The following is a 25,108-nucleotide window of genomic DNA, read 5'->3' as shown; positions in this document are numbered from 1 at the left end:
TGGCTAAGTTAACAGGTTATCTCCCTGTTTGTCAACTGCCTGATGGGATCTTTGAACACCAGGGTGAATAAACTCAGCCGATGATGCCTAATAGATCATGAATGGCAGCTACATTTGTGGTGACGCAAGCCATTTTCCAGTAAAGGACAGAGCCCTCTCTTCACCGGAGAAAACGCACTGTCAACAGTTGCGCTTTGGCGTTCCCAAGAATGATCTCTCTCGCAGACTCATTTCTCCTAGAGTGGAGCACGGGACTCCAATATGTCTTTTCTGTGCCACCTCTGATTTTCCAGTTTTTGAAGATCAGGAACAACTGGACCCAAGACATTGTAGTAGCTCCATATTGGGCCAGGCCAGTGTCCAGGACGTATCTGGAACGTCTGGGCATGAGCAACTGTCCCCATATCAGACTTTGCTTCGGAAGGATCTTCTGTGGCAGCAGCAGAGCAGGATCTTGAGCCGGGGCTTGCACAACTCGACTTCCATGCGTATAGATTGAGCAGCTACAGTTGATCTCCCAATGAATAGTCCACTGTTTTAAGGTCTGCTGTGCACTGGCTAACATCCAGCCTCCATTAGGTTTGAGGGCTCATTCCACCAGAGCTAAAGATGCCACCACTGTGTTGGCAAGCAGAGTGCCTGTCCTGAATAACTGTCAGTTACTTGGGCATGAGTGCACACGTTCACGAAACAATATTGCCTCGACTATCTGGTCTGACGGGATGGGCCTTTTTGGTCCTGCAAGACTTTTTGATCTGAGCAATTTCACGGACCCACCACATCGGGAGGTATTGCTTTGATAGCTATTCCGAAGGTGAGGACTCTGCAGTTAGAAGTATTTAGTGGATGAACAAGTTTCTTACCTTCGGTAGCAGTCTGTCTAGTGGATGCTCTTTCTAACCACAGATTCCTCCTTCACCTCCAACATCCCTGTTCTGTCGAATGGTTTCCTTTTCCATCTGAAAAGGTCTAAAATTAGGAATCTGTATATTGGTCCTCCGAGTCTGCTGATGGGTTCTGCGTCTGGATGATTGGACAAGCTTACAAAGGAAATTGATATCAGAGCATATGGTGATAGGTGGCTCCATTCATCACTTCTGAAGTGAAGGAGCCTTGCTTTTTGAGTTTCTGGATCAAGTCTGGTGCCTGGGGATATTCATAAGGTGAGGAAAGCGCAGTTAGATAGAGTATCCACCAGAAAGTGTGTTACTGAAGGTAAGTAATTTGTTCATAAGTGCCTAACAGAGGTGGCTAACTTTTCTGCCATTTCCTAGTTACAGCAGCCTTTTCATGGGTCCCAAACCTACTCCTGTTTCTGAAAAAAGCCAAACATTTTATATATGAACTTCTAGATGAACATGCATTTCATAATACCTCTTGGCCACCAATTTCAAGTAAGAGAATCTGTAGCTTTCCAGAACTGTTATTTTTCTCACTGTGCAAGCACTAGATTCTGGAGTACCAGGGCTTTTATACAGTGGTTAGTCTCCAAGTTATCCAGTATGTGTAGCAATACCAGTCTAGGGAGAGGAGTTGGCCTAACGGCTAGGGCGGTCGCCCTGGAATCTGGGGAACCGGATTCGAGTCTCGGCAATGACGCTGAACATACCGTGATTCTGGGCAAATCACTTAATCTCCCCGTGCCTTACAAAAAAAATGAATGTGTCCTCATGTAAGACAACTGGTGCTATGTAAAGCGCTCTGATACCCGATACCGGGTCAAGTTTGCGCTATATAAAACTCAGTAAAAAGAAGAAAGAAAAAAAGCAGGATAGGGCAACCCAGGATGCACACAGGGATCTCACCATCTTCATTGAAAACACACAAATGACTGGGTAGCCCTATATCCTATGGAAAGAAAACACCAATCCCTGATGATATTGCAACACAAAGGGGAGAAACTCCTTCCCCTCATCCACAGCCTCTCCCTGATTTAGCAAATTATTTGGTTGTATTTCAGTTGAATCATTCTATAACAGGAGGAAGTAGCAACCTCCATTGGTGAAATAAGAGCATCTTACCAATACTCATCAGGGTGGGTCCGTATATTTTACTCTGATGTCGCCAATATGGCCAGGAAAGTGTCTGGGGTATTGATGTGTTGGACACCTTTTCATCACCTAAGATGGTAATAGTAAGCTTGGCTTTAGCAGACTGAAATCCATAATATCACTTAAACCTACCAGATGGGGGAGAGTGTGCCTCAGCTGAAGGTATCTGAAAAATTGCAAACTGTTAAGCTCCAAGTCCTGCGGCAGCTCTGAAAATGACTGAAGGATGTGACTGCCCACTTCTATATGCAATCAACTTCTACCGATCAAAATCTCACCGAGATGGCCTGCAGATAAGAATCCCGTCACAAGTGCATCCCAAGCTTTATCCTTCACTTTCCTCAGGACTGACAACATACTTGGCTTTGTGCGATTTCTGGTTTGATGCCTGTTCATAGTGTCATCTAGGATGCAATTGAAAATGCCTGCCCAAATGGTTTGTGCATTTAGGTAGCTGGCTCCTGCGTCTGTTAGCGTCCAGGAAAAGGACTTCTCATCTGTTTGGGGCAGACAAATGCCAAAATTATATCTTCTCTCCAATCAACAATCTACAGACCAGTATATATCTGCCTTTCTATGTGGTCTTCTAAATAGTGGCGCTGGAAAGGTATTCCAGATACCACGCATATGGATACTCCCCTTAGCTTAATTGGAATAACTGGCTGAGTAGAATTACCCTCGCTGCTTCCTCCTCCATGAGGTGGGTCTCCAAGACGAGCATAACCTGTACTTTGTGGTGTCTGAGGAAGGAGTGACTTTGTATCTCTTGACATAAGCACTCTTATTGTTTTCCACTCCATTGCGATTTCTTATTTCAAAACTGAGCTCCCCTCTCCCAAGCACCTGAACCTCTGACACTGAGCGCCTTTTTAAGGACTACCCCTGTCCCATCGATACATGACTCCCATTGTGTATCGTCTCCTGTTGGAACCTCTGTGTGGAATCTGGACTTATAATTGATAAACAATACAAATTCTCCCACGCCATGCCGAGAGCTAACTGTGCCAATTAGCTAGAATTTATCCAATACTGTTTTAACCTGCGAGCTAATTCACCTTCATTCAACCAGACATGCCGGGTGGCCATCGACTTGACCTCCGGTAGCCATCTCTTAGTCAATTAGGCTAACCGGGTGAACCTTCACTTCCAGTGCCTGTGGTTCAGAATTCACCATCTTTCAGCCACCATGCTTTATTGACGTTCTGTTAATCAGGCATACCAGGTGGCTGTCCACGCTTGGTAGCCATGCCTTAATCAGGCGCCCTGGGTGAACCTCTATTTTAAGGGCCGTGCTTCCCTTCACTCACCTTCACTTTGAACAGACGTACCATATGGCCATAACACTTCCTGTCCATACACACCCTTCCAGCTGAACATGTAATTTTTCTATCCCTCCATCATTTCTAGGTTCTCCCTGTGGCCATGTCATTGTCATCGTGTTTTCTTGGGTACTGCAAGTTCCACCTTGGTTGGTGGCTGACATTGGTCAGTGGATCGGCGTGTAAGGTGCGCCACTAATTTGCCTGTAGCCATTGATGCAACAAAACCAAAAACGTTAGTTTTTCACGTATGTCCGTTATGTGTACCTTCGGAGAAGGTTGCCCCATGCCTTATTGAAGGAAGACTATGCACAAGTAGCGGTCGATCCTTACAAAACAGTCTTAATGTTAAAAAAATGTATCCAAGAGATAAGACGTCAAAAACCTTACAAATGAAAGTATGAACAATGTTACCACATAGAATTATGAAATGGGGGTACACTTGAACTTAGGTGGACATGTATCTTAAACATCCTTTGCAAATTAGCTATGAACCAATACGTAAATGTAAGATACATGACCTGCAGTGTAAACAAAGGGCAACTGTGAAAACAGGACTTACAACAACTTACATTTCATAATGCTAATGCTTCATAACAAAGTTATCTTCAAGCTTTTGGGTGGAGATGGTAGAGCAACAGACTCTTTTTTTCATCTGTAACCTCTGCCTCGTTTAAAATGAGCATAGATACTCTCAGGCAGGGGTGTGGCTATCAGTTGTGCAGCAAGTGAAGTGGCACAGGGGTCCACTACACTTAATTATGGCAGTATTTTAATATCCATCCTGGATTTATTAGCACATTTGTCGTGCCTGAATTAGGGTCCATGGTACTCTTGCTACAAGACTGCTCTCAGGCGCTTTCCTAACATGACTCTGTGGCAGCTGCAGCTCATTTTTAGGTCCAGACAGGACTGGAGTTCTGTTAAACAAATTCAGAGATAAAGAAGCAGTCGAACGCATCAACACATGCTCAAGGCAAGACACAGAAGCGAGACACAGTCTTTCTTGTACCTTATGCCTATGTAAATATAACTCGTTCCTACTTTGTGGGAAATGACGACTTGTACAGCAGAAGTAATTATTTTCTTCTGTTACAGGCAGCTCTAAAATTCCTGATTTTCTATGCTGGAGTCCTTGCCGATGTGTTCTTCATTGTGACTGTAGGCACTGGGTTCTATTGGCTGATTTTCTTCAAGGTATGTAGAATCTGAATATTACATTTTCGTGTTGCCCGCTGAAGCTGCAGTATGTTCTATGTCGAATATTCTAATTATGTGATATTTCTTTAAATTCTATGTACTTTGGGTGATGCTATGGAGAAGCTGATCATTTAAACACAGCAGCCTCCGTTATTAGTGTCTTGTGTAGCACTATCTGTTCAGCTGCTCCTCCTCACCCCTTTCTCAATGTACTTCATTTCCTACTGCTTCTTACATGCTACAATATAGTTTTTACCTCTCACATACCTTTGATGTATCCTCCATCCTTACAGCAGTCTTCCTACCTTCTCCTTATGATATTCTTCCTCCCACGGATGTACCCACGTGTAGAAAGCGGTCTGTGAATATACTGTACCAAAGTAAGGTATAGTGTGCATAGAGTCCAGGGGGCCCCCAGAGGTATAGTAGAGGCTAAATTAGTTAAGTACTAACAGCTCTCTATGAGGTAGAGTGGGCAAACAGTTGGGTTATCCAGAGGGTGTGTTAAGCATGTATTGTATTCATTCAATCAAGGACTGATACACACACTCAGAATCCAGACCAATTAGGTAGGTATAAAAAAAGGTATATTTAGGTTTTATTTTAGAACCAAGGAGGACTTGGCACAGGTAAGTAAAATATACTTTCAAATGCAAGACTGTTCAAGGAAATTCAGTTGTGCTTGAAATTGCAGTTGTTACAGGTTTGTAAATGCTTTGGAAACAGTTCAAATTACACAGTAATTACTTGTCATTACTCCCGGATTACTTTTGGATTACTTTGAGAACTTGGGGTGGTATGCCTACATACCACCCCTTAGGATCTCTATATACAAGGTTAGTATGACTTTTTATACTTTGCAATAGAATTCTCTTTTCTTCATACAGCACAGTTCAACACATTTTTTATTCCCCAAAATCTCTTTACATGGGTTCATACGGGGAAAAAGTGTTAGCGGTTTCACAGGTAAGTACACGACTTACAAGGGAGAGTTTTGGGGGGTAGGACCAAGGTTGCCCAAGATATAGATGAGTGCTCGCGTTGCACCACCAGCCGCACTGGGGCGGCTGGGTGCAGAAGGCAGGGGCCCAGTTAGCCAGTGGGGCTAAAGGGGCCTTCGGTTAGGGGCTGCTGATGAGCAAGCCACTCAGGTGTGGGAGCAAATCTCCTAGCGGTAAGGTCAGCACTGCAGGGGCCAATGTCCAGCAAAGGAGCTCCACCACCAGTGGCACTGGGGTGCCGGGTGCAAGGTGCAAAACTGACATCGGGGACCCTTTGCTTTCCAATGGAGACCTTCAGTTTCGCAAAGTGGCTGCAGGCTCGGGCTGGGAGACTTCCCAAAGGCGACCACTGGCTGGAGAGGTAAGTTGGGTTCTTGGGGGATATCTGGACACTGTCGGTTGGGCTACCGAAGGCCGTGGGACTTTGGGTGTAGGGGTGTCTTCTGGTGTCAGGTTTCGTTACCAGCTTCGGTCATGGGGACCCTTCAGGTTGAGGCTGCAGACATCGTCTTGAGGATTGAGGGAGTTTGGGGATCACCAGATTCCAGGTCAGGATCACTGGGGAGGCCTCCTTGGAGTGTTGGGCCTCTCGAACTCGGACCGTGGGTGTTGGATGCAGAGTGGTGCAGAATTGCGTAGTCACTGGAATCCGGATTCTGGAGGTGAGACTCTGTTTGAGCAAATCCGGTGCTCACAGGAGACAGAGTTTGTAGGAAGGTCGCAGGGCAGGTTCTCCGGGCTCTCGGGGGTGCTGGCTGCTGGACTTGCCGGGGTTCTTTCTGTAGGCAGGTCGTAGACTGGACAGGCCAGTAGGGCTGGGGTCAAAGCAGTTGGTGTCCTCTTCTTCTTCCTGGATCCCCATGGCTCTTCAGTCCTTATTTCTTCCTAGAATCTGAGGAGGCAAGGTTCAGGGTCGCCCCTAAATAAAAGATTAAGGGGCGTTAGAGGTGTGCAGGTCGGGACCAATGGGTCCCTTCATGGGGTGGGGACACCCCCTATTATGCCACCCTCCAGTTGGAGGGGATATGAGCCTCTTTATAATTGGCTGAGTCCCCTCATCTGCAAGATGGAGGGAACTGAGATGTGTGCTTCACCTCGCCTCCTCCACCTTAGGGGTAGCGGTAGGCAAAGGTGGGCACACCTCTCTTCCTAGTTTGGAGTTCCTGACAATTCTCCTTCCGAAAGTGAGAGCCAGAACCGGTGGGAGCAAGTTGCTGGGGCAGCAAAAGGCAGGGACAGTGGCCAAAGGTGGCAAGCCTTTGAAGCTTCCCCTTTTATGGACCCAGCCCATCCTGGGGGAGGAGGCATGACACCTCTGCCCAGGATGGGAGCAGAGGCTCTCTGCCCAGGGGTCCAGAAACCTGTCTGGTGGTGGCAAATGGTGGGCAGCCATTCAGGAACCACACCAGGGCTGGTCGACTTTCAGGGGTCATCTCTAAGATGCCCTCTGAGTGCATTTTACATTAAATCCCACTCCGGCATCAGTGTGCGTTTAATGTGCTGAGAAGTTTGCTACCAAACTTCCCAGGTTTAATAAAGCCATTATGGAGCTGTGGATTTGAGATTACCAACTCCCAGATCATATACTCTTTAGGGCTTTACTTCACTTACAATGTCTAAGAATGGACTTAGACAATATAGGGGTACAGGGCTCATGCCACTGTACCCTCACCTTAGGACTGGTGCACCCTACTAGAGGGGTGACTTACCTAGGCCTCAGGCAGTGGATTGCAGGCATGGCACACATGTCCACTCTTCAATTTTCTCTTCACCAAAACACGCAGCCTGCAGTGGCTGTGTGTGTTGAGGTGCAGGGCCTCTAAGGGTGGCACAATAGGTACTGCAGCCCTTAGATGCCTTCTGTGGTCACAGTGCCCTTGATACCCATGGTACCTTTTACAAGGGGCTGACCTGAGGCCAGGGATGTGCCAATTGGGGATACAAAGGTACAGTCTTCAGAAAGAACACAGTCCCTGGGAACCTGGTTGGCAGAGACCCAGGGCACATCAAGTCAGGTTGCATCAGATGTCAGGCAAAAAGTGGGGGGTAACCATGCAAAAAGGGGCACTTTCCTACACCATGTTATCCTGAATCTCCCTAATTACCTGTTAACTCTCTGTATGTTTCTCGTTTCTTTCTGTTTTCTCCATTGTATCTGTAGGCCTTCTGTTGGCCTACAAAAGTTCCTTCCTTCTTTTTTCATCATCGGTTTCATTTGTAGTTCCAGGCCCTAAAACATACATCACTGTGAATTATAAGATCGCAGGGCACTCATTACATCTTTTTATGCTTCTGTGTTGGTATTTTGAAAAAACACATATCAAAATGTAGGAAGTTCTATTTTCCACAGCCTTTCATTTTCTTTAAAAATAGAAAAAGAATTCCATGACTTGTTATTCCAGCTGTGGTGGTAGGGATGGGTCACCTGTGACTCTATAGCAGTCACTCCAGCAGCAGTCTTTTTCTACAGAGAATACATGTTCTGTCAGGGAATACTATTTCCTCTGCAGTTTTGTTTATCCCAGCGGAAGGCTGGCACCACAGAAATCTATTGAGATGTTGTTGTCATCTCTAGGGAAGGCATGTGCATCCAAAGGTTTTGCACTAGCATTTCATAACACTCACACTCTGGTAAATGAATGGTACCTCCTCACCCCACCTCTTTTACATCCCTTTTACCGACTTTCCGATAGTGCTGAGACCTGATAGCCATTTTCTATGGTTCTAACAGTAACTTGCTTAGAATATTTTGGAATTGTTCATTTTAAGGACTTTTAAAGATCCCTGAGGGTTCAAGACTTTCAGCATTGGTTAATACTAAATTCCTGACTGCAGTCTGTGGTGTACTGTGGAGTATTGATGCAAACATTGGCTTCTGTAAGACAATGCTAAAGATGTACAGTATCCTTGCACTTAATCTATAGCGCTTATTTGCACCTTCATGAATTGCTTACACTACAGGAACCCGACCCTTTGGCTCTGTTGCCATGTTGGTTACAAGACGCCTAGCCTGTGCAGGACATATGGCCCAGTTAGCATTGTTATTAGCACAAATCACGTCTTATCTAACACTTTTACTGGTTCATCTGGCAGCACTGTGAATATTACACCATGTTGCAGCATCCACTGCTGTGCAGCAACAGTGGTCCTGGGTTCTTGAATTGTATTTGTTTTTAATTAACACCTGCCAAAACTCAGTGACAAGTAACATTTCATTATTCCAGTGCATTTTAAATAGGGCAAGCTCACTTTATTTTTTCTAATGCTCACCGGTGACCCTGTCTTCCTTTGTGCTTTGCAAAAGCTTTTATTTGCCTGCACCATAGTGAATACCTGCTGATCCACAGGTTCAAAAACATGAGATAATTCCATGCTGTGTATATTGACTTAACACCATGAGCTCTGGCATGGGCTTTTCCTTTTCTGCCTGCTATGTTTTTGGTGTCTGGAGCTCCGGTGTTCTAGTCCCAAGGCTTACCTTTTGGAACTTCATTGTCCTTAGACATATAGCTTACACACAGCTGCCACAACATTGGAACACTTTTGGGCACACATCCACTCTCCTTTTGGCAACAATTCATTTTCTATTATTGTCTCCACAACTATACTGCACAGCCCCTCTGTGCTGCCCTGTAGAGCTCGGTCATCACTTAATATTCTCCTGACTGATAACCTCCTGTTCTGACTATCTCTATCGATCAATCTACCGCAAACGAAAGGATTGTGAGGGTAGATTCAGTACCTGCTTATATAAACTAGTCATTCTTATAAACGTAGAGTCACTTGGTTAATGCTTTTCAGAAAAAAACAGGTCTTTATTTCTTTTCTGAATTCTCAGTGGTTGTTGATTGTCCATCATCTGGGGAGTACATTCTATAGCTTGCAGGTCCGTACTGAGAAGTAGCTAACACCTAAGCAACTTTTTGTAAAAGGTTGTTTTCAGGAGCACATATGTTCTGGATCTGAGGGTTAGCATTGGGTTTTTATAGTCTCAGCTAGTCTGTAGGAAGGTTAATCCTTTACCTTGGATCACTTGGTGAGCAATGCAAATTGCTATGAAAAATATTCTTCTTTCCATTTGTAATGAACATGCTGTTTTGAGAACAGGTTTAAGTTAGGTTTGAATATGTATGTTAAGCATTTGCGTGGCTGCTGCATTCTGGATTCATTGTAGCATCCCATTAGTTTTCTAGTGTGTCTAATATACAAGCCATTTGTGTTATCCGGAAAGAGGTTCACTAGAGTCAAAGATGCCTCTATCTTGTGTGAGAGTCCAAACTAGGGAAAGACGCGTCAACTCGTTCTCATTATGTGAAAAGAGTCTCTTGTTACTTTGTTCACTTTTGCAGCAAGTGAGAGTTGAAGTCAATGATCACACCAAGGCTTTTCACTTCTGTTTGTGGTTGGTGGCTGTCCTAGTTGTTTCAGGAACCAAGAGGATATAGGTTTATGATTTTGCCAGGATCAACTGGTGATATTTCGCTATTTGTGGTATAAAGTTTGAGATATTTCTTTAACATCCATTGTACCACACCAATTTAGCATTTGCTGAGTCCGCCCTTCTGGACTTCTGAAGATTGTTCCAGTTTTTAGATAAACTGAGTGTCAGTGGCACAGGCGATTGAGAGCCCTTTGGTATTCCTATGTAAGAGGTGTTGAGTGGAGAGTTAAAGGGGTGTGGTGAAGCGAATTGTGATCTGTCCTTATGGTATGGTTTTATGCAGTTGATAACAGGGCCCTTTGTGCCAGCGTCATATTGCTTCTGTGCCTTTAGTTTGTGGTAAACCATGTGAAATGTTGATGACATGTTGAGTAGGAGTAGAGCACTAGCTCTATTAGAGCTGATGAGATCATCACAAATGAAAATTAGTGCGGATTCAAGTGCTTTTGCCTGCAGTTTTTCCAGAACTGGATCCCTTCAACATTCTGTTTTGTTGTACGGAGGTTGAGATTTGAGACAAAACTGCCTGCACAATAGGCTTAGCTAGAAAGGGCGATGTGTCTTTTTGGTCTGTGGTTTCCTGGGCATTCTTGAGTCCCTTTTCAATAGAATTGGATTGATGAAGTACTTTTTCAGGAATTCACCATGTGATAGGCAAGAGTTTATCTCTTTCACCTGTATGACATCAAAGGATTCACAGAGAATAGTTTTGAAAATGTTTGGGGTGTAAAAATGCATTGGGGAGCCTGCCATGTTTGTTGGAGGTTATTTGAATAGATCATTCATTTATTTTTCAGTTAATAGGTTTGAATGAGCACAGGGTAAGCTGTCTTGCTCACTTTGTGAGTGAAGGCAATCTGAGCCTACCATTGCTAGTCTTTGAGAGAAAGTAAGATTCAAGGTTAGGAGCCTTTGCAATTAAGTGTTTTGTCAAGTGCTGCAGAGTTCTTGTGAGTAATTTATACATGCAATATGGTCACTGTGGTGAAATGTGTTTGCATAAAGCTGAGTCATGGATCAAAGGTGATTAAGCGAACTATGACAAGCAGGGTGTCAAAGCAACGCTGTGTCCTTGTTCCGCCTTCTTGTATGCTTGTATATACTGTAAAATATAGGCTAGTTATTTTGCCAAACTAGACGTTTCCACAAAGACTGGAGAATAGCCCATTAACAACCTTGTTAGATGCAGGAAATACAGAACTGGATGAAATTTCGTAGTACTCTAGTGGAACTAACCTGAAGATAAACGTAGGAAATTTCTGTACATGCGTGAGATCCTGGACCAATAATCAAGTTTTTGCTTTCCAATCAAATAAATAGAAAACATACCCAAAAAGGCATCATTTACTTCTTATGTTATTTACTAATTACCCTAACTACAAAATATATTATACATTTGACTGAAAGTGCTACCCAAACACAGTATGCTTTATAATACATGGAATGGTGTCTCAGTGCAAAGCACACACATGATAGAATTAACCCCTGCTTTTTTATGAACCTTGGAAACTTGCACTATCCCATCATGCCCACAAAGGTGTCTGGCAGTTTTTTTGCTTGCTCTGTTAGAATGATCCCAAACACAATCCTGCATTGTTTAAAGCAATTTTTAGCTAATTGAACCATTTGTTTTGAGTGGGGGGGGGGTGGCTTTCACATAACATCTTATTACATCACATGACATTTTACCATGGCTTTTCTTGGTGGTGCTTTTGAACACAATGGCTTCTTTATTTGGTAAATGTCGGGCTGTGCATCTAACTTGCGGTCTAATTGCCATGATTTATTCCTCACTTTTCCTGATTCCTTCCCATCTGCATTCTCTCATTTTGATGATCTGCTGGCTTTTCGTGAGCTTCCCAACAGAGCTGCACAGAAATTCAATCTACAGACTACCAAAGTCAGAACATCACACATCTTTGAGGCGTTTCAACTGAAGCCGCTAGCTTGTCCTATTGTGCACTTGGTCCTTGACTCCTGGAGGTTATGATGGATGCTTTTACAAACCCTATATCTGTTCGGGCTATCACACAAAATCTGGAGAAGGACTTCAGATTGGACTAATATGATTCTAGGTTCCTGAATATGATAATGCTGGCGGATTCCCTGGTTCTGGCTGCTGTAAAGTTGTTTAATGCATCTGGCTTGACCTCCTCCAATCCACCAGAGAATGGAAGTAGAAGATGGGATCCTTTAGGGAGAAAAGTTTATTAGACATCCTCTGGTATTGTTAAAGTGACCAGGTGTGCTGCCTTTTTGAGTCAAAATGTTTGATCACATTGGGACTGAATGAATCATTTTCTGGAGCTTCATCCAAAAGAAAGAATGTGAAATTGTCTTGAGAAAGTTATTGAAGGAATGATAAAATCTGATAACCTGATTGATGTAGTAAAGCATACTGCTAACCTGGCTGTTGCTGCCATTTGTCTTAGAGTTTATGTAATGTATCTTTCAGGCTCAGACTAACCTCTCTGACCCCTCATATGCAGCAGAATTGCACTTAAATGGGTCGTCTTTTCTATTTTTTTTAGATAATAGGTGGCTTAGGAAATCATGAACATTAAAACTAAAGCGGAGACCTTGCAGTCTGCGAGTCTAACAAAAAAGCTCCCATTTGTATAATTTAAATCTTTTATCAAGGGAAAATAACATTCTTTCATATCATACTATACTGAACAAAAACTTCAGAAAAAGAAACAAAAACAGAGGCAAGTCTTCATGTGGATGAAGTTCTTTGCTGCCTCAGCGAAAGCACCTGTAAAACATCCTTCCTCCACTGACACACACCCTGTTGGGATGGAGTATTCCCAACCATCTTCCCACATGGCAGGAAATATAACCCCCTAATATATGGTACTATCTGTACCTGCGGCCTGTAAATTTTCTGTAAGTGGGCTGCAGCACCCATTGTGCCACCCGCCAAAGTAGCTCCCTTAAGCAGTGGTTCTTAACCTTTTTGACTTCTGTGGACCACCTCTTAATAATTGTTGGAATTATTGGAATCTGCCCCTCCCCTGCCCCCCCCGCCCCCCCTCCCTCCCCCCCCACTAAGTCATTATTGGAAGGTGGGCACCCTGGCTCAGCATTTTCGATGATTTCAAGCACGAACCAATGCACAGAAAATACAGAAACAAGCATTCTTGAAAGAAATACACAAATTATTAAATATTTAATTTAATTCACAAACAAATATATTTAAAAAAGCAACATTTTAATTTTAGCTGGAAGGTTGGAGCTTTCCTAAATTGAATTTAGGCCGCTCATTGTCAATACTATATTTTGATTTATTCGCACTGCTCCCACAAATTAATCTTAGAATACTAACTTACTTTTAAGCCTTCAATTTCGCATTACTTTTCATTTACAGAATGTTTAAAACTTTTAATTTTACATTTTGCTTCTTTATCTGTATACACTTTATTAATCTGTTAATATTATTAAATTTTCTAAGCAGTCACTCACAGGCCCCTGAGAAGGCTCCGCAGACCCCCAGGGGTCCCCGGACCACAGGTTCAGAACCACTGTCCTAAAGCTGGCCATTTCGACCTAGCAAAATAAACCTTTTGCCAAGCCTAAACCTACCCTTTTAATACTTATGAGTCATCCCTGAGGTAGGCCCTAAAGGGTCAGAGGCTAGGGTGCATGGTATTTAGAAAACAGAGCATATATATTTAATGTTTTACATGTTGTGGCAGTGAAAGCCCTCCAATGTCATTTTTCAAGGTGGCAAGGCTGGCCTCCCGTAGACTTATTACACTTATTAAGTGCTAAATTCAGTTTGGTAATAGCTAAGAAAAATACTTATTCCCCTCATTCTAATTATAATATAAAATCTTTACTGATCAGGTCTGATTTTAAATTACTATTTTGGAAATGCTGCTGGTCTTATTTTAAATTACTGTTGTGGAAATGCGGATTTTAGAAAGTTGTAATTTTCCTTCCTAAGCCAAATGTGCTCTCCTGCCAGTGTCCAGGGTCTCCTAACTGTTGATAGCTCCTCCACTGGGAAATGTGTACTGAAACCAAACATGACCTGGGTGTAGAGGGGAGTGGGTCTTCCTGACTCGATGGCTGTCGAGGGACTTCAGAGAGTAACCCGGGAGTTGTACCCACCCCTTTCAGACTTCATAAAAAGCCTGCCCTGTCACTGGGAGATGTGGCTCACACCTGGTCCTGCTGGCCCTTTGTTTCACTAGCCAAACACAGGGAAAAGGGAAGAACTGACCAGAAGCAGTTTAGGGTTAGACAAAGTGGGATTCCCCACCCCCAGGTTGGGACTGGGCATAAAAGTGGCATCCCTGGAACCCGGAGTCAGAACACTCCTGGACCTGAGAAAATTTGAAAGAAGAACTTCCCTGCTGTCTGTAGAAGGAAGACTGGACTTGCTTACCTTGAGCCCCAGACCATGGAAGTGACTCCAAGGGTCAGCTGCCTGACCTCTTGTTTTAGCTACAGGGGCACAACAAGTTCCCAAAGGCCTTTCCTGCTTTCCAGCTGGCCAGATTCAACTGGGCCGGATCTGGTCATCTATCTGTACGTCTGTAGGAGTGAGTGCTGACTCTCAGGCACCATCCTCAAGGTCATGAGCCCTTGGCATGAGGCAGAGTGTACTTCTTCCTGCTAACTGCAGATTTCACAGGATCCAATTCAGATGCCTGCAGCTCCCAACCACAGACTTCACCGGAGCCAATGCTAAGGCGTTCAGAGCCATAAAGCTCCTGACTGGGAACATCACCGGAATGACACAAAGCGATGCAGAACTGCACCAGACAGCTCCTTACCGAAGGCTCCACTGGATCCACCGTTGAGTGACGCAGAACCCCTAAACTCCGGACTGAAATCCCCACCGAATCCAACACAGTGCTAGATAGGACACCACAGAGCCGCACCACACCATTTTTACATCAAAGTCAAAAGGTAAAACATCCAGCGGGACAAACCAGGCCCTATTTCTGGCCCATGCTCCATCGCAGTCAGCCTGAATTGGTTACTTTGTGCCGGTCCAGCTTGACCAGATTTCCGCAGTTGGCGTGTCATGGTTTTGGCACTATTTTTAACTAAAACATTTTAAAGCTCATAACTCCAGTTCAACTGATTGGTTTTTTGATGTTTTGGTATCATTTTATTATTAACATTTATTTTATTTAATCAGTTTGAGAATTTATTTGCGTTGTGTTTTTACTTTATTACTGTTTCAGTGTTGCATAAATACTTTACACATTGCCTCTAAGTTAAGGCTGACTGCTTTTTTTTTCAAGCTACCAGAGGGTTAAGCACATGTTTATTTAGTGACTTTTATGGTTCACTGTGACAAGCATTGCGATTATTCTTTGAAGTGGGTTCTCACCCCCTTCAACAAATAACACAATTTCTTAAAATATAAGGGTGCTGGATATTGTACAGACACTTAGCACTCTCCCTCAGATTTCACCCTGGGGTTTAAATGCTCCTACGTACAGCTGGCTCGTTTACGGGGCAATAGAACCAGCTTCAAGGCAGTGTTACAATGGGGTCTCTATTTCCGGTTGTGTGATGGAAAAACGCATGCCTCAATAACTCATACCTTAACGACGTGGTCTAAACCCCGATCATGTCTTTACCACGCATGCCTTTACCATGCAATTTCGTGGTAAAGCCATGTTTGGTAAATGGGCACGTGTTGTAAACATCACGCTCCTGCCCCTCTCCCTAAACCCTAAAAACATCCTAACCTAAAATCTCTACCTCCCCTACCTCAGCCCAACTGCCCCCTTGACCTGAAAACTGCCCCTATCCTGTCCCCTGCCGTGAGCCCTACAACTCAGCCCCCCTTAAAACTACTCTGACCACAGCTCTCTCCCTGAGCCCTAAAACAAGCCCCCACCCCCTAAAACCTAACCCCACCTACACCCGCCTCAGCCCAACTGCCCCCTCAACCTTAAAACTGCCCCTTTACCTGAGCCCTAAAACTCCTGACCGCCCCGGCCCTGACAACTACCCGACCCCCCCACCCCCAAAACTACCCCAACCAAAATAATCTACCCCCACCTCTGACCCCTGCCCTGAGCCCTAAAACTCCTGATCCCGTCGTCCCTGTAAACTACGCTGACCCACTCCTAGCGCTGAAAACTACCCTACAACCTACCCCCCACCCACTCAAAACCTGGCCTACCTCTCCGCCTCGTCCTGGTCCTTCCTCTTCCTGCCTCCTGCTCTTTCACGTGGCATCAGCAGCAACTAGACAGCGCACATGCCTTAACCACGCATAGTTGTGGTAAGGCATATTTGTGGTGTAGACGTGTGTGGTACCGCCTGCGTGGTTCAGCCCCGCGTAGTTCGCGCTGTGTGGTTAAGGCTGTTTCCCTGTATTTCCTAATTAAAAAGGGACAAATGCCAGATTTCTGACCTATTTTAAATCCGAAGAAGGCAAACAAGTGGGTGAAAAGATTTAAATTCTGAATTCTGCTGTTCTTTCAAATTTGCCTCATATTTAGCATGATGTGTGCGCTGTATCTGCATGACATCTACTTTCATTTACCCATTTGCTCAAGTCACAGAAATGGTCTAAGGTTGAAGAACGGAAAAGCACACAATCAATATAAGGTGCTTCCTTTTGAACTGAAGTCAACTCGCATGTTTTTTTTCTCCAAAAGGGTTAGTTCCAGCTTATCTCCACTCAATGTCAGTGTTTTTATATCCTGTTTTGGAACAATTGGTTAATCAACTCTTTCTCTCGTCCCAGACCTCAGCAAAACTTACAGTTGACCTATTCAGGCTAGTTCATTATCTTAATGTAAGCAAAGCTACATTGGTTACAACACAACAAATTCCATACGTAGTTGTGGTTCTAGATATGAAAAGAAGTGTCTGTTTCTCATAAAACATTTCCTCCCATATGTCAAAAATGGCTTTAGCTCTGCAAGCGCCAGCCCTCTTTAGTGTACCCAATGTGTTCTCCTCTGGGATCCATGGCCTAGTGAATCTCTCTAGTCTGGAATGTGAGGTTATTTATGAGACCTTTAGAGGAATGTTTGGAGGAACTGTGGTTCTAGAAGTCAAGATATTGGGACAAGTACATCTTCCAGTGCACAAGTGATGGTACAAGACCAACTTCATTTAACCTTTTTTCACAGACAGAAATAACAGTCTTGTTGGAGAGCTGGGGTGCTCATATGGGCAGTCTGCCCTGTCAGGGGTTTTGGTCCCCAGTGGAGAAGGGATTCAACATCTATGTGTTAGAGTTGAGGGCACTTTACCCAGATTTGAAGGCTTTCTTACCAGTGACCAAAGTGAGTTCTGTTCTGCTACATTTGGATAAAATGTTCTCTATGTGCTATGTGAACAAGCAGGGTTCTTTGTTCAAAGAACAAAGTGTTCACCTGAGAAGCTCAGACGTTTTGGCATTGGATGCTGGTGAGGGACATTTAGCTAATGGTCAAAAATCTTCTTGCTCTTCAAAACTCAAAAACAAACTAACTGAATAAGGATGGCTGAATCTTCTTTTTATGGGGGCTTCTGGAAATATGCTTGTTGGCACCACAGGAAACTTAAAACACCCAATTTAAGCCTCTTGGGTTCCAGAACCTTGTTCCCTTTCGACATGTTTGAGAAATGTATCTATACTTCTCCTCCAATTTCACTTTTTCCCATGGCGTTCCCCCAGTTCAGACTAAGCTATTAACCAGCAAAACCAAACACAGATGATTTTCATTGTCCTAGAATGGCCCCACCAGTGGTGGTGTTCGGACCTTCTTCAGATTTCTCTTCACCTGCACAGAAGCCTGCCAGTCAGGTTGGATCTCTTTTCTATGATGTTGAGCAGAATCGACCATCTTAGCCTTCCATCGCTGAACTTCACAACTTGACTCCTAAGGTCTTTGAGCGTGGACACTTGAAACTCTCTGATTTCAGTTTTCCCTACAAGAGGTGAACTGTCCTTCTACTAGGTATTTGTATGCATTCAAGTTGGAGAGGTTTTCCTTATGTTGTATCAGCAAGGTGGTGATGCAAGAACATGCCAGGAAAAGACATTACTATTGTCTCTTCTTTAGCTGGCAAAATCTGGTGTCCCCACCGGCATGTTTTCAATATTGCAGCGATTAAGCATTTCCTGGAGGGTCTAACAAAAGTGTTTCCTCCAGGTACAAGACTTTCGTCTCCATGAGAATTGAATGTGGTACCCTCTAAATCGGAGGGTCTGCCTTGTGAACCAATGTACAACGCTGATTTACAGCACCTTTTGTGGGTGATTACTATTACTTCTAGACATAACATAATTTCACACCGCAACAAAGTTTCATAAGGACTCAGTCTTCTTTTATTCCAAAACCTTTTTTGAATTTTCATACTACTCAAAACTATTTTGCCAATTTTCTTCCCAAACCCAACGAACTTGGTAGTAAGCACTTTACATAACCTTTACATTGAAAGGCTTCTGCTATATTTTTGGATAGGACTAAAGAGATGCATAATATCAAACAGCTCTTTGTCAATATTGGCGCTGTTCGGGTAGGCTGTCCTTCTTCCAAACAGCCCGAAATTAGGTGGACCGTTTCCTGTATTGTTACCTGTTATAACAAAATCATACATTCTTGCCTGGTAGGCCTTAGGCCCATTCTCCAAATGATAACTGTCCTCATTCCTGATAATTGTATGGCTGCTGCTTTGAGACCCGGCCAAACCCTGGATAAATATTATTTCCTGCACTCGAACTCCAGACAGATACTTTCTTGGGTCAGGCTTCTGTGTGGGACTTTATTTGCCTAAGAGAACATTTGGTGACCCGTATCACACTTTTAAGGTTGTATTAGCTTTGTGCACTATTCTATGAATTTCAGATAGAATCCCATGGTGAAGAGGAAAAAGTTACTTGTAATGCTAGTTCTTTGCTATGGGATTTCTCTTTGAGTTCATTGAATGCCTCACCCCCACCCTACTATTTGGGCCACAGATTTTAAACTGGATACTATATAGTGGCATCATCCCTATGCTCTACAAAACAAACTGCCCAACACCCTCCTGGGCATAATGGGATAGTGACAGCATTCCAAGTTCTTAAATAATCAGGGTCTGGTTCTACTATAAATATGCTTTGTATTGTGGCAGAATTTCCTGGTTTTTGTTCACTCTAAAGAAAACTGTGTTCGAGGCATGTGTGCTGTAGATACACATGCTTTGCTTACTCCTACCATCTAGTGTTGGGTCCAGATGTTTGCAAGTTGTTTTTCTTCTAAGAAGTCTTTCCCACCCACAAGGTAAAGTGACTCCGCCTTTCGGTGATAGTGTGCATGGGTATCAACTCCATTTTTAGATTGTTTTCTTTCCGCCATCGGGTTCGGATGTGTATTGCTGCGCTCCGGTTCAAAACCGTCCTTTGGGTTCCCCCCGGTGCGCAATCCACCATACCCTTGACGGTATTGTTATCGTATGCGTTACCCTCTCGCCACGTATCGATTTGATCGGGAAAGATTCCATCTTCGGTCGAAAACATTATGGGCGGCCTTCAGGTCTAGCCGCATCGGTCCAGCCTTCTGTCAATGGAAGGTCTCTGTTTCAATTCTGTCCTCAGTGCCACACGAAGTACCGTTGCACCCACACCAAGTCTGCAACATGTGCCTCTCACCGGAGCACAAGCACGAAGATTGTGAGACTAGTCGGTCATTTCAATCGAAAAAGACCCTTGGGGATCGTCGGGCTGGACAACAAGAAATGCAGCACCAAAGCACTCAGCATACTCCGGATATCTTCGGAGAAGAATCCAAACACAAAGCGACAGCTGCGGAAGAGGAGGGGGCCTTCTCGGTTCCAGAATTGGATTCTGACTTAGAAATCAAATTGGAGTCCGAGGACGTTCCGGTGGGACAGAGTGCCGTGAGTACTAAAACCCCTTTACCCCATAAACTGTCTGCCACTAAACATAAGGCTTTGGCACCACCTCTGCCTTTGGGCCTTGGTCGGCACCGAGACAATGTTTCCAACGTCCCGCTCTTGGACCCGGCACCAAAACAAATAGTCTAGCCTTCCGGCTCAGGATCGAGTCACGACATATCGTCTTCGGATCCAAAACATTCCTCTCCGAAAAGACAAAGCTGGTTCGGAGCCGAAATCTTCCGTCTCAAAACACAAGTCCGGTTCAGAGCCGAAACCTTCCGCTTTGAAAGATGAAAGGGACAAGTCCGGAAATCAAAAGAAGATCTCACAGATCCCCCGGAATAGATCTTATATGTCATGAAGGACAGATTAGACCTGAAACTGAAAAAGCTATACATCAACCCAGATGCTGGACACATTTTAGCTAAAATTCCTTCAAAAAGGAAAGTTAGTTCAGAGGACACTGGGTATAAGATTCCTCTTAAGAAGAAGGAGGACATTGCTACTAGTCCTATCCACCCTACTTTGCCATCCCTTCCACCTCCACCATCTTCACAATTACCACACTGCCAGCCTCAGATCCACTACACATAACATCGCAGGGGTCTCCTCATACACAGCCTGATTTAGGAGATGATGAGGATGACAATGTTCCTTTACCACCAGATCCATGTGATGATTATAATATTGATCCACCCATGGATAATGATCGAGATTTACACCTCCAGATGCTAACACATCTTATCAAGGACAACAACTTATCATGGAGTTAAACTGCACAAAGAGGCTTTAGATGACGACTTTTTATTTGAGACACTAGGGTCTTCACGTAGGACTAGTCAGAGGTTCCCTATGTTGAAAGGCATGATGAGGCATGCAGATAAGATTTTTAAGGACTCTGATTGTGCCCATATTTTAACACCCAGTGTTGAAAAGAAATACAAACCATCACCTTCTGATCCTATTTTTATCAAAGTACAGCTACCCTTAGACTCACTGTTAGTTTCTAATGCTCGTAAAAATGCAAACTCACAGACCTCTGGAGATGCACCATAAAGAGTCTAAATTAATTGACGCGTCCAGTAAAAGAGTGGCTGCTCAAACCGCTAACCTCTGGTGCATTGCCAACATGCAAGGCCTACTAGCTAAGGAAAACTGGGCACACTGGGACGAGATGGAGGGCTAATTCAATACCTCCCAGAAGAGCACAAGAAAAAGGCACAAGAGCTAGTCCAAGAAGGAAAACTTATGTCTAATTCTTCTATTACATCTGTTCTAGATGCTGCTGACACTGCAGTGAGAGAAGTTAACGCCAGCATTCTTTACGTCGACATGCCTGGCTTAGGATTTCAGGTTTTAAACCAGAAGTCTAGCAAACTATCTTAAATACTCCCTTTGACAAGCAACATCTTTTCGGACCTCAAGTTGATGAGGCTTTAGAAAAGATGAAAAAAGATAGACGTGGCGAAATCCATGGGAGCACTTCAGTCTCCATCCAGCAGAGGCTCCAGTCACCATGCATTTTAAAGGGCAGGGTCCTAAACCACATCCTCAGACCCTAACGCTTCTTCATATAAGTCAACACGCAACCCTCTTCCTCTAGAGGCTTCTATAGAGGAGGGTACAGAGGAAACAATTTCAAAGGTAGGGGTAAGAGCACGCGAACGCGTAACTCCCCTTCCCCCAATAAACAAGGACTAGCCTACACTTCTCCCGATCACGTAGCACCTTTTGAGAGAAGACTTCAACAATTTCTCCCCATTTGGAAATTCATAACATCAGACATATAGGTGCTAGACATTATCCAACATGGCTTTTGTCTGGAGCTCACCAGCAATCCTCCCAATATTCCACCGTGCACTCACAAACTCTCATCAAAGCACCTGCAGCTTATCAGACAAGATCTACACGCTCTTTTAGCAAAAGGAGCCATAGAACCAGTACTGTTGCAGTACCTAGGTTCAGAGGTTTACCCTCTGTACTTTCTAATCCCCAAAAAGGACAGCTCCTTAAGACCAATTTTGTATCTAATGATGTTAAATTTGTACATACTATCAGAACATTTCCACATGGTCACGCTTCAACAAGTACGTCCATTTATACTGCAAGGTGAATCTATGTCCAAACTGGACTTAAAAGATGCATTCTTTCACATTCCAATTCACCTAGCACATCGCAAATATCTCAGATTTGTGATAGCAGGAAAATACTATCAGTTCAAAGTACTTCCATGCGGAGTAACTACTGCTCCAAGAGTATTTGCAAAGTGTCTAGCAGCAGTGGCAGCACATCTCAGAAGACAACAGATTTGTGTCTTCCCATACCTAGACAACTGGCTCATCTAAGCCAGCACACACCAAAAGTGTTTACAACACACTCAGACTACTTTAGACCTACTCCACCAATTGGGTTTCATGGTCAATGCACAGAAGTCTCATCTTTAGCCTTCACAAATGCAGTCCTATTTGGGAGCGACTCTAAACACTTGCACAGCCCTAGCCTCTCCCAATGCAGCCAGAATTCGAAATATTCAAACTCTGCTACTACAGTTTCAGACCAATCAAAACTTAACAGTCAGGAGCTCTTTAATGCAACTGTTAGGAATTATGGCATCATGCATTACATTAGTATCTCATGCAAGGTTACACATGCGTCCTCTACAAGGATGCTTAGCACGTTAGTGGAATCTTTCTCAGGGTCAATTAACAGATAAAGGGGCGCACATGCATCAAGCTAATTACCAGTTGCAAACGGGCCGATTCGCAGAATCGGCCCCTCTGCGACCGGTAATTAGCCATTTGGGATGCATCAAGCCCAAATCCAATTGCATAATAGGTAATCTCAAAATTTGCAAGGACCTTTTTTGCAAATGCATTTAGGGAATCGCAATTTGTGATTTCTAGAATGCAATGCAAGAAGCAATCTGAGGTTGCGACTTAGCATTGAGGAATCACAAATTACCACCAACTTCAAGTTGGTGGTAATCTGCAATTCCTTAAAAAAATACCAGAAATAGCATTTTTCTAAGTGTCATGTGGCGAACACACATTCCCTTATGGCATGTGTGTGCGCCACATGTGCACACATGCCAGTTTCGGGGGTGAATCAGGGTGGCCTTTTGGCCTCCTATTGCCCTTGAAATTGCTTATGCAATTTGCGATTACCTATCTGGTAATCGCAAATTGCGAATGGTTTCCCATTCATTTCTTTAGGCCCATAGGAAAGAATGGGAATGCATTTCCTAATAGCGAATCGCAATTTCGAGTCGCTATTAGAAAATGTGTAGGAACGCAGTTTTTTCAGCGAAACCTACATGCATAGGCAATAGCGATTCCTTAATAGTAATTCCTTAATAATCGCTATTAAGGAATCACAATTGCCTAGCTTGATACATGTGCCGCCTAGTGTTGGTAGACAGCCGCACCCATCGCTCTCTGCAGTGGTGGAACACACAAAACGTATCAAAAGTGCGGCCCTTCATTGACCCTGTTCCACAGATTGTGCTAACAGCAGACGCATCTCTCACAGGTTGGGGTGCCCATCTCCACAATTTGACAATGCAGGGTCTATGGATGACAGGTACAAGAGTTTTCAGATCAGCTGTCTAGAGCTTCTAGCTTTGTATCTCGCACTGAAAGCTTTTCAATCTCTCCTCACAGGGAAAATTGTCCTAGTCTGCATGGACAATATGACAGCTATGTACTATGTACAAAAATAAGGGGGCACATTCTCTGACCATTTGGCTTTGGGCAATTCATCATAGAGTTCATCTTCTGGCAGAGCACCTCCCAGGAGTCAACAATCAAATTGCAGACTTCCTCAGCAGAAGGCAGCAACAAATACACGATTGGGAAGTTCATCCCCAAGTTCTCCTTCCATACTTTCAACAATGGGGATTCCCACAAATGGAAAGTTGCCTTCCTCATTGCGATCACACCATTGAGGAGAGTTGGTGAGCTATAAGCATTAACCTTAGAAGTACTATTCTTTCAACTTCATAAAGATATAGTAATTCTTCGCACCAACCCAAAATTCCTTCCCAAAGTGGTTTCTGCTTTTCATATCAATCAGTCAGTTGAGTTACCTGTGTTCTTTCCTCAACCTGATTCAGTAGCAAAAAGAGCTCTTCATACTCGTGATGTCAGAAGAGCGTTATTGTATTATATTGAAAGGACAAAGGATTTTTGCAAGATAAAACAACTGTTTGTTGCATTTGCTACACCTCATGAAGGCAGTCCTATCTCTGAATCTGGTATTGCAATATGGATTGTTAAATGCATTCAGACTTGCTGCGCTAAAGCTAAAAGAACTTTATCTATACCTCTTAGAGCACATTCCACTCGTAAAATAGGAGCTGCTATGGCCTTTTTAGGTAACATCCCTATAGCTGACATTTGTAAAGCAGCAACATGGTCCGCACCACATACATTTACCAAACACTACTGTGTGGATGTGTTAGCACATCAACAAGCCAATGCAGTCCTAAAGATGCTTTTTCAAACAGCTGCAACATCTACTGGTTAGCCACCGCTTTGGGAGAATACTGCTATATAGTCTATGTAAAGCATGTGCATCTACAGCACACATGCCTCGAACGGATTATGCTACTTACCCAGTAACCATCTGTTTTTGGCATGTAGAGCTGTAGATTCACAGGCGCCCTCCCAACTCCCCGGACACCTGTAGTAGTTGCAGTTATAATTATTTACATTACATACGCATGGGCAACTCTCTACTACACTCACTTACTCCATTCTCTTCCTCTTGTGGGAAAACAATGTACCGATGGAGTGGATGCCCATGCGCCCTATTCCCGAAAGGAAGAGTCACTTTACCTCGTGACTTGGAAAGACTTCTTTGAAGAAAAATAACTTGCTAACATCCGGACCCAACAATAGATGGCATCCTTTTGGATGGTGTTTTCAACTAATGTGTTCATGTATATTTTGGCTTATTGGTAAAAAAAAATTATATGTGCCAGCTTGAACAAGTTTAACATTTATTTGATTTGATTGGAAATAATATATATATGTATATATATATATATATACATCTACTGGCGGTCGCCAGTAGATAGTTATAGTTAGGACCGAGTTCCCATAGGAAATCTGAAAATTCTATTTTGAATAACTTTGGCGCCGGTTGACTTATCTTCGTGAAATTTTCAAAACGAATGCGGCGCTCCGCTCAGCTCCTACCCTGAAAGTCTCGGGGTGATTCGTCAAGCGGGGGCTGAGAAAAAAGGGG

The 25,108-nt window shown here is 43.7% G+C and overlaps 1 protein-coding gene across 1 annotated transcript in view; it reads left to right on the top strand.

Annotated features, from left to right (window-relative positions):
• The window catches only part of TMEM67 (transmembrane protein 67), a 1,162,308-nt gene that overhangs the window by 734,741 nt on the left and 402,459 nt on the right, over positions 1-25,108 (top strand). Inside the window, exon 17 of the mRNA XM_085605278.1 lies at positions 4,469-4,567. Within this exon, the coding sequence (XP_085461404.1) occupies positions 4,469-4,567 (99 nt within the window). The remainder of the gene's footprint in view (positions 1-4,468; positions 4,568-25,108) is intronic.

The sequence above is a fragment of the Triturus cristatus genome, chromosome 5_1, assembly GCF_964204655.1.
Source record: "Triturus cristatus chromosome 5_1, aTriCri1.1, whole genome shotgun sequence".
NCBI classification, from domain to species: domain Eukaryota; kingdom Metazoa; phylum Chordata; class Amphibia; order Caudata; family Salamandridae; genus Triturus; species Triturus cristatus.
The sequence above is the reverse complement of the archived record's forward strand: the minus strand, read 5'-3'. Positions and strand labels throughout refer to the sequence as shown.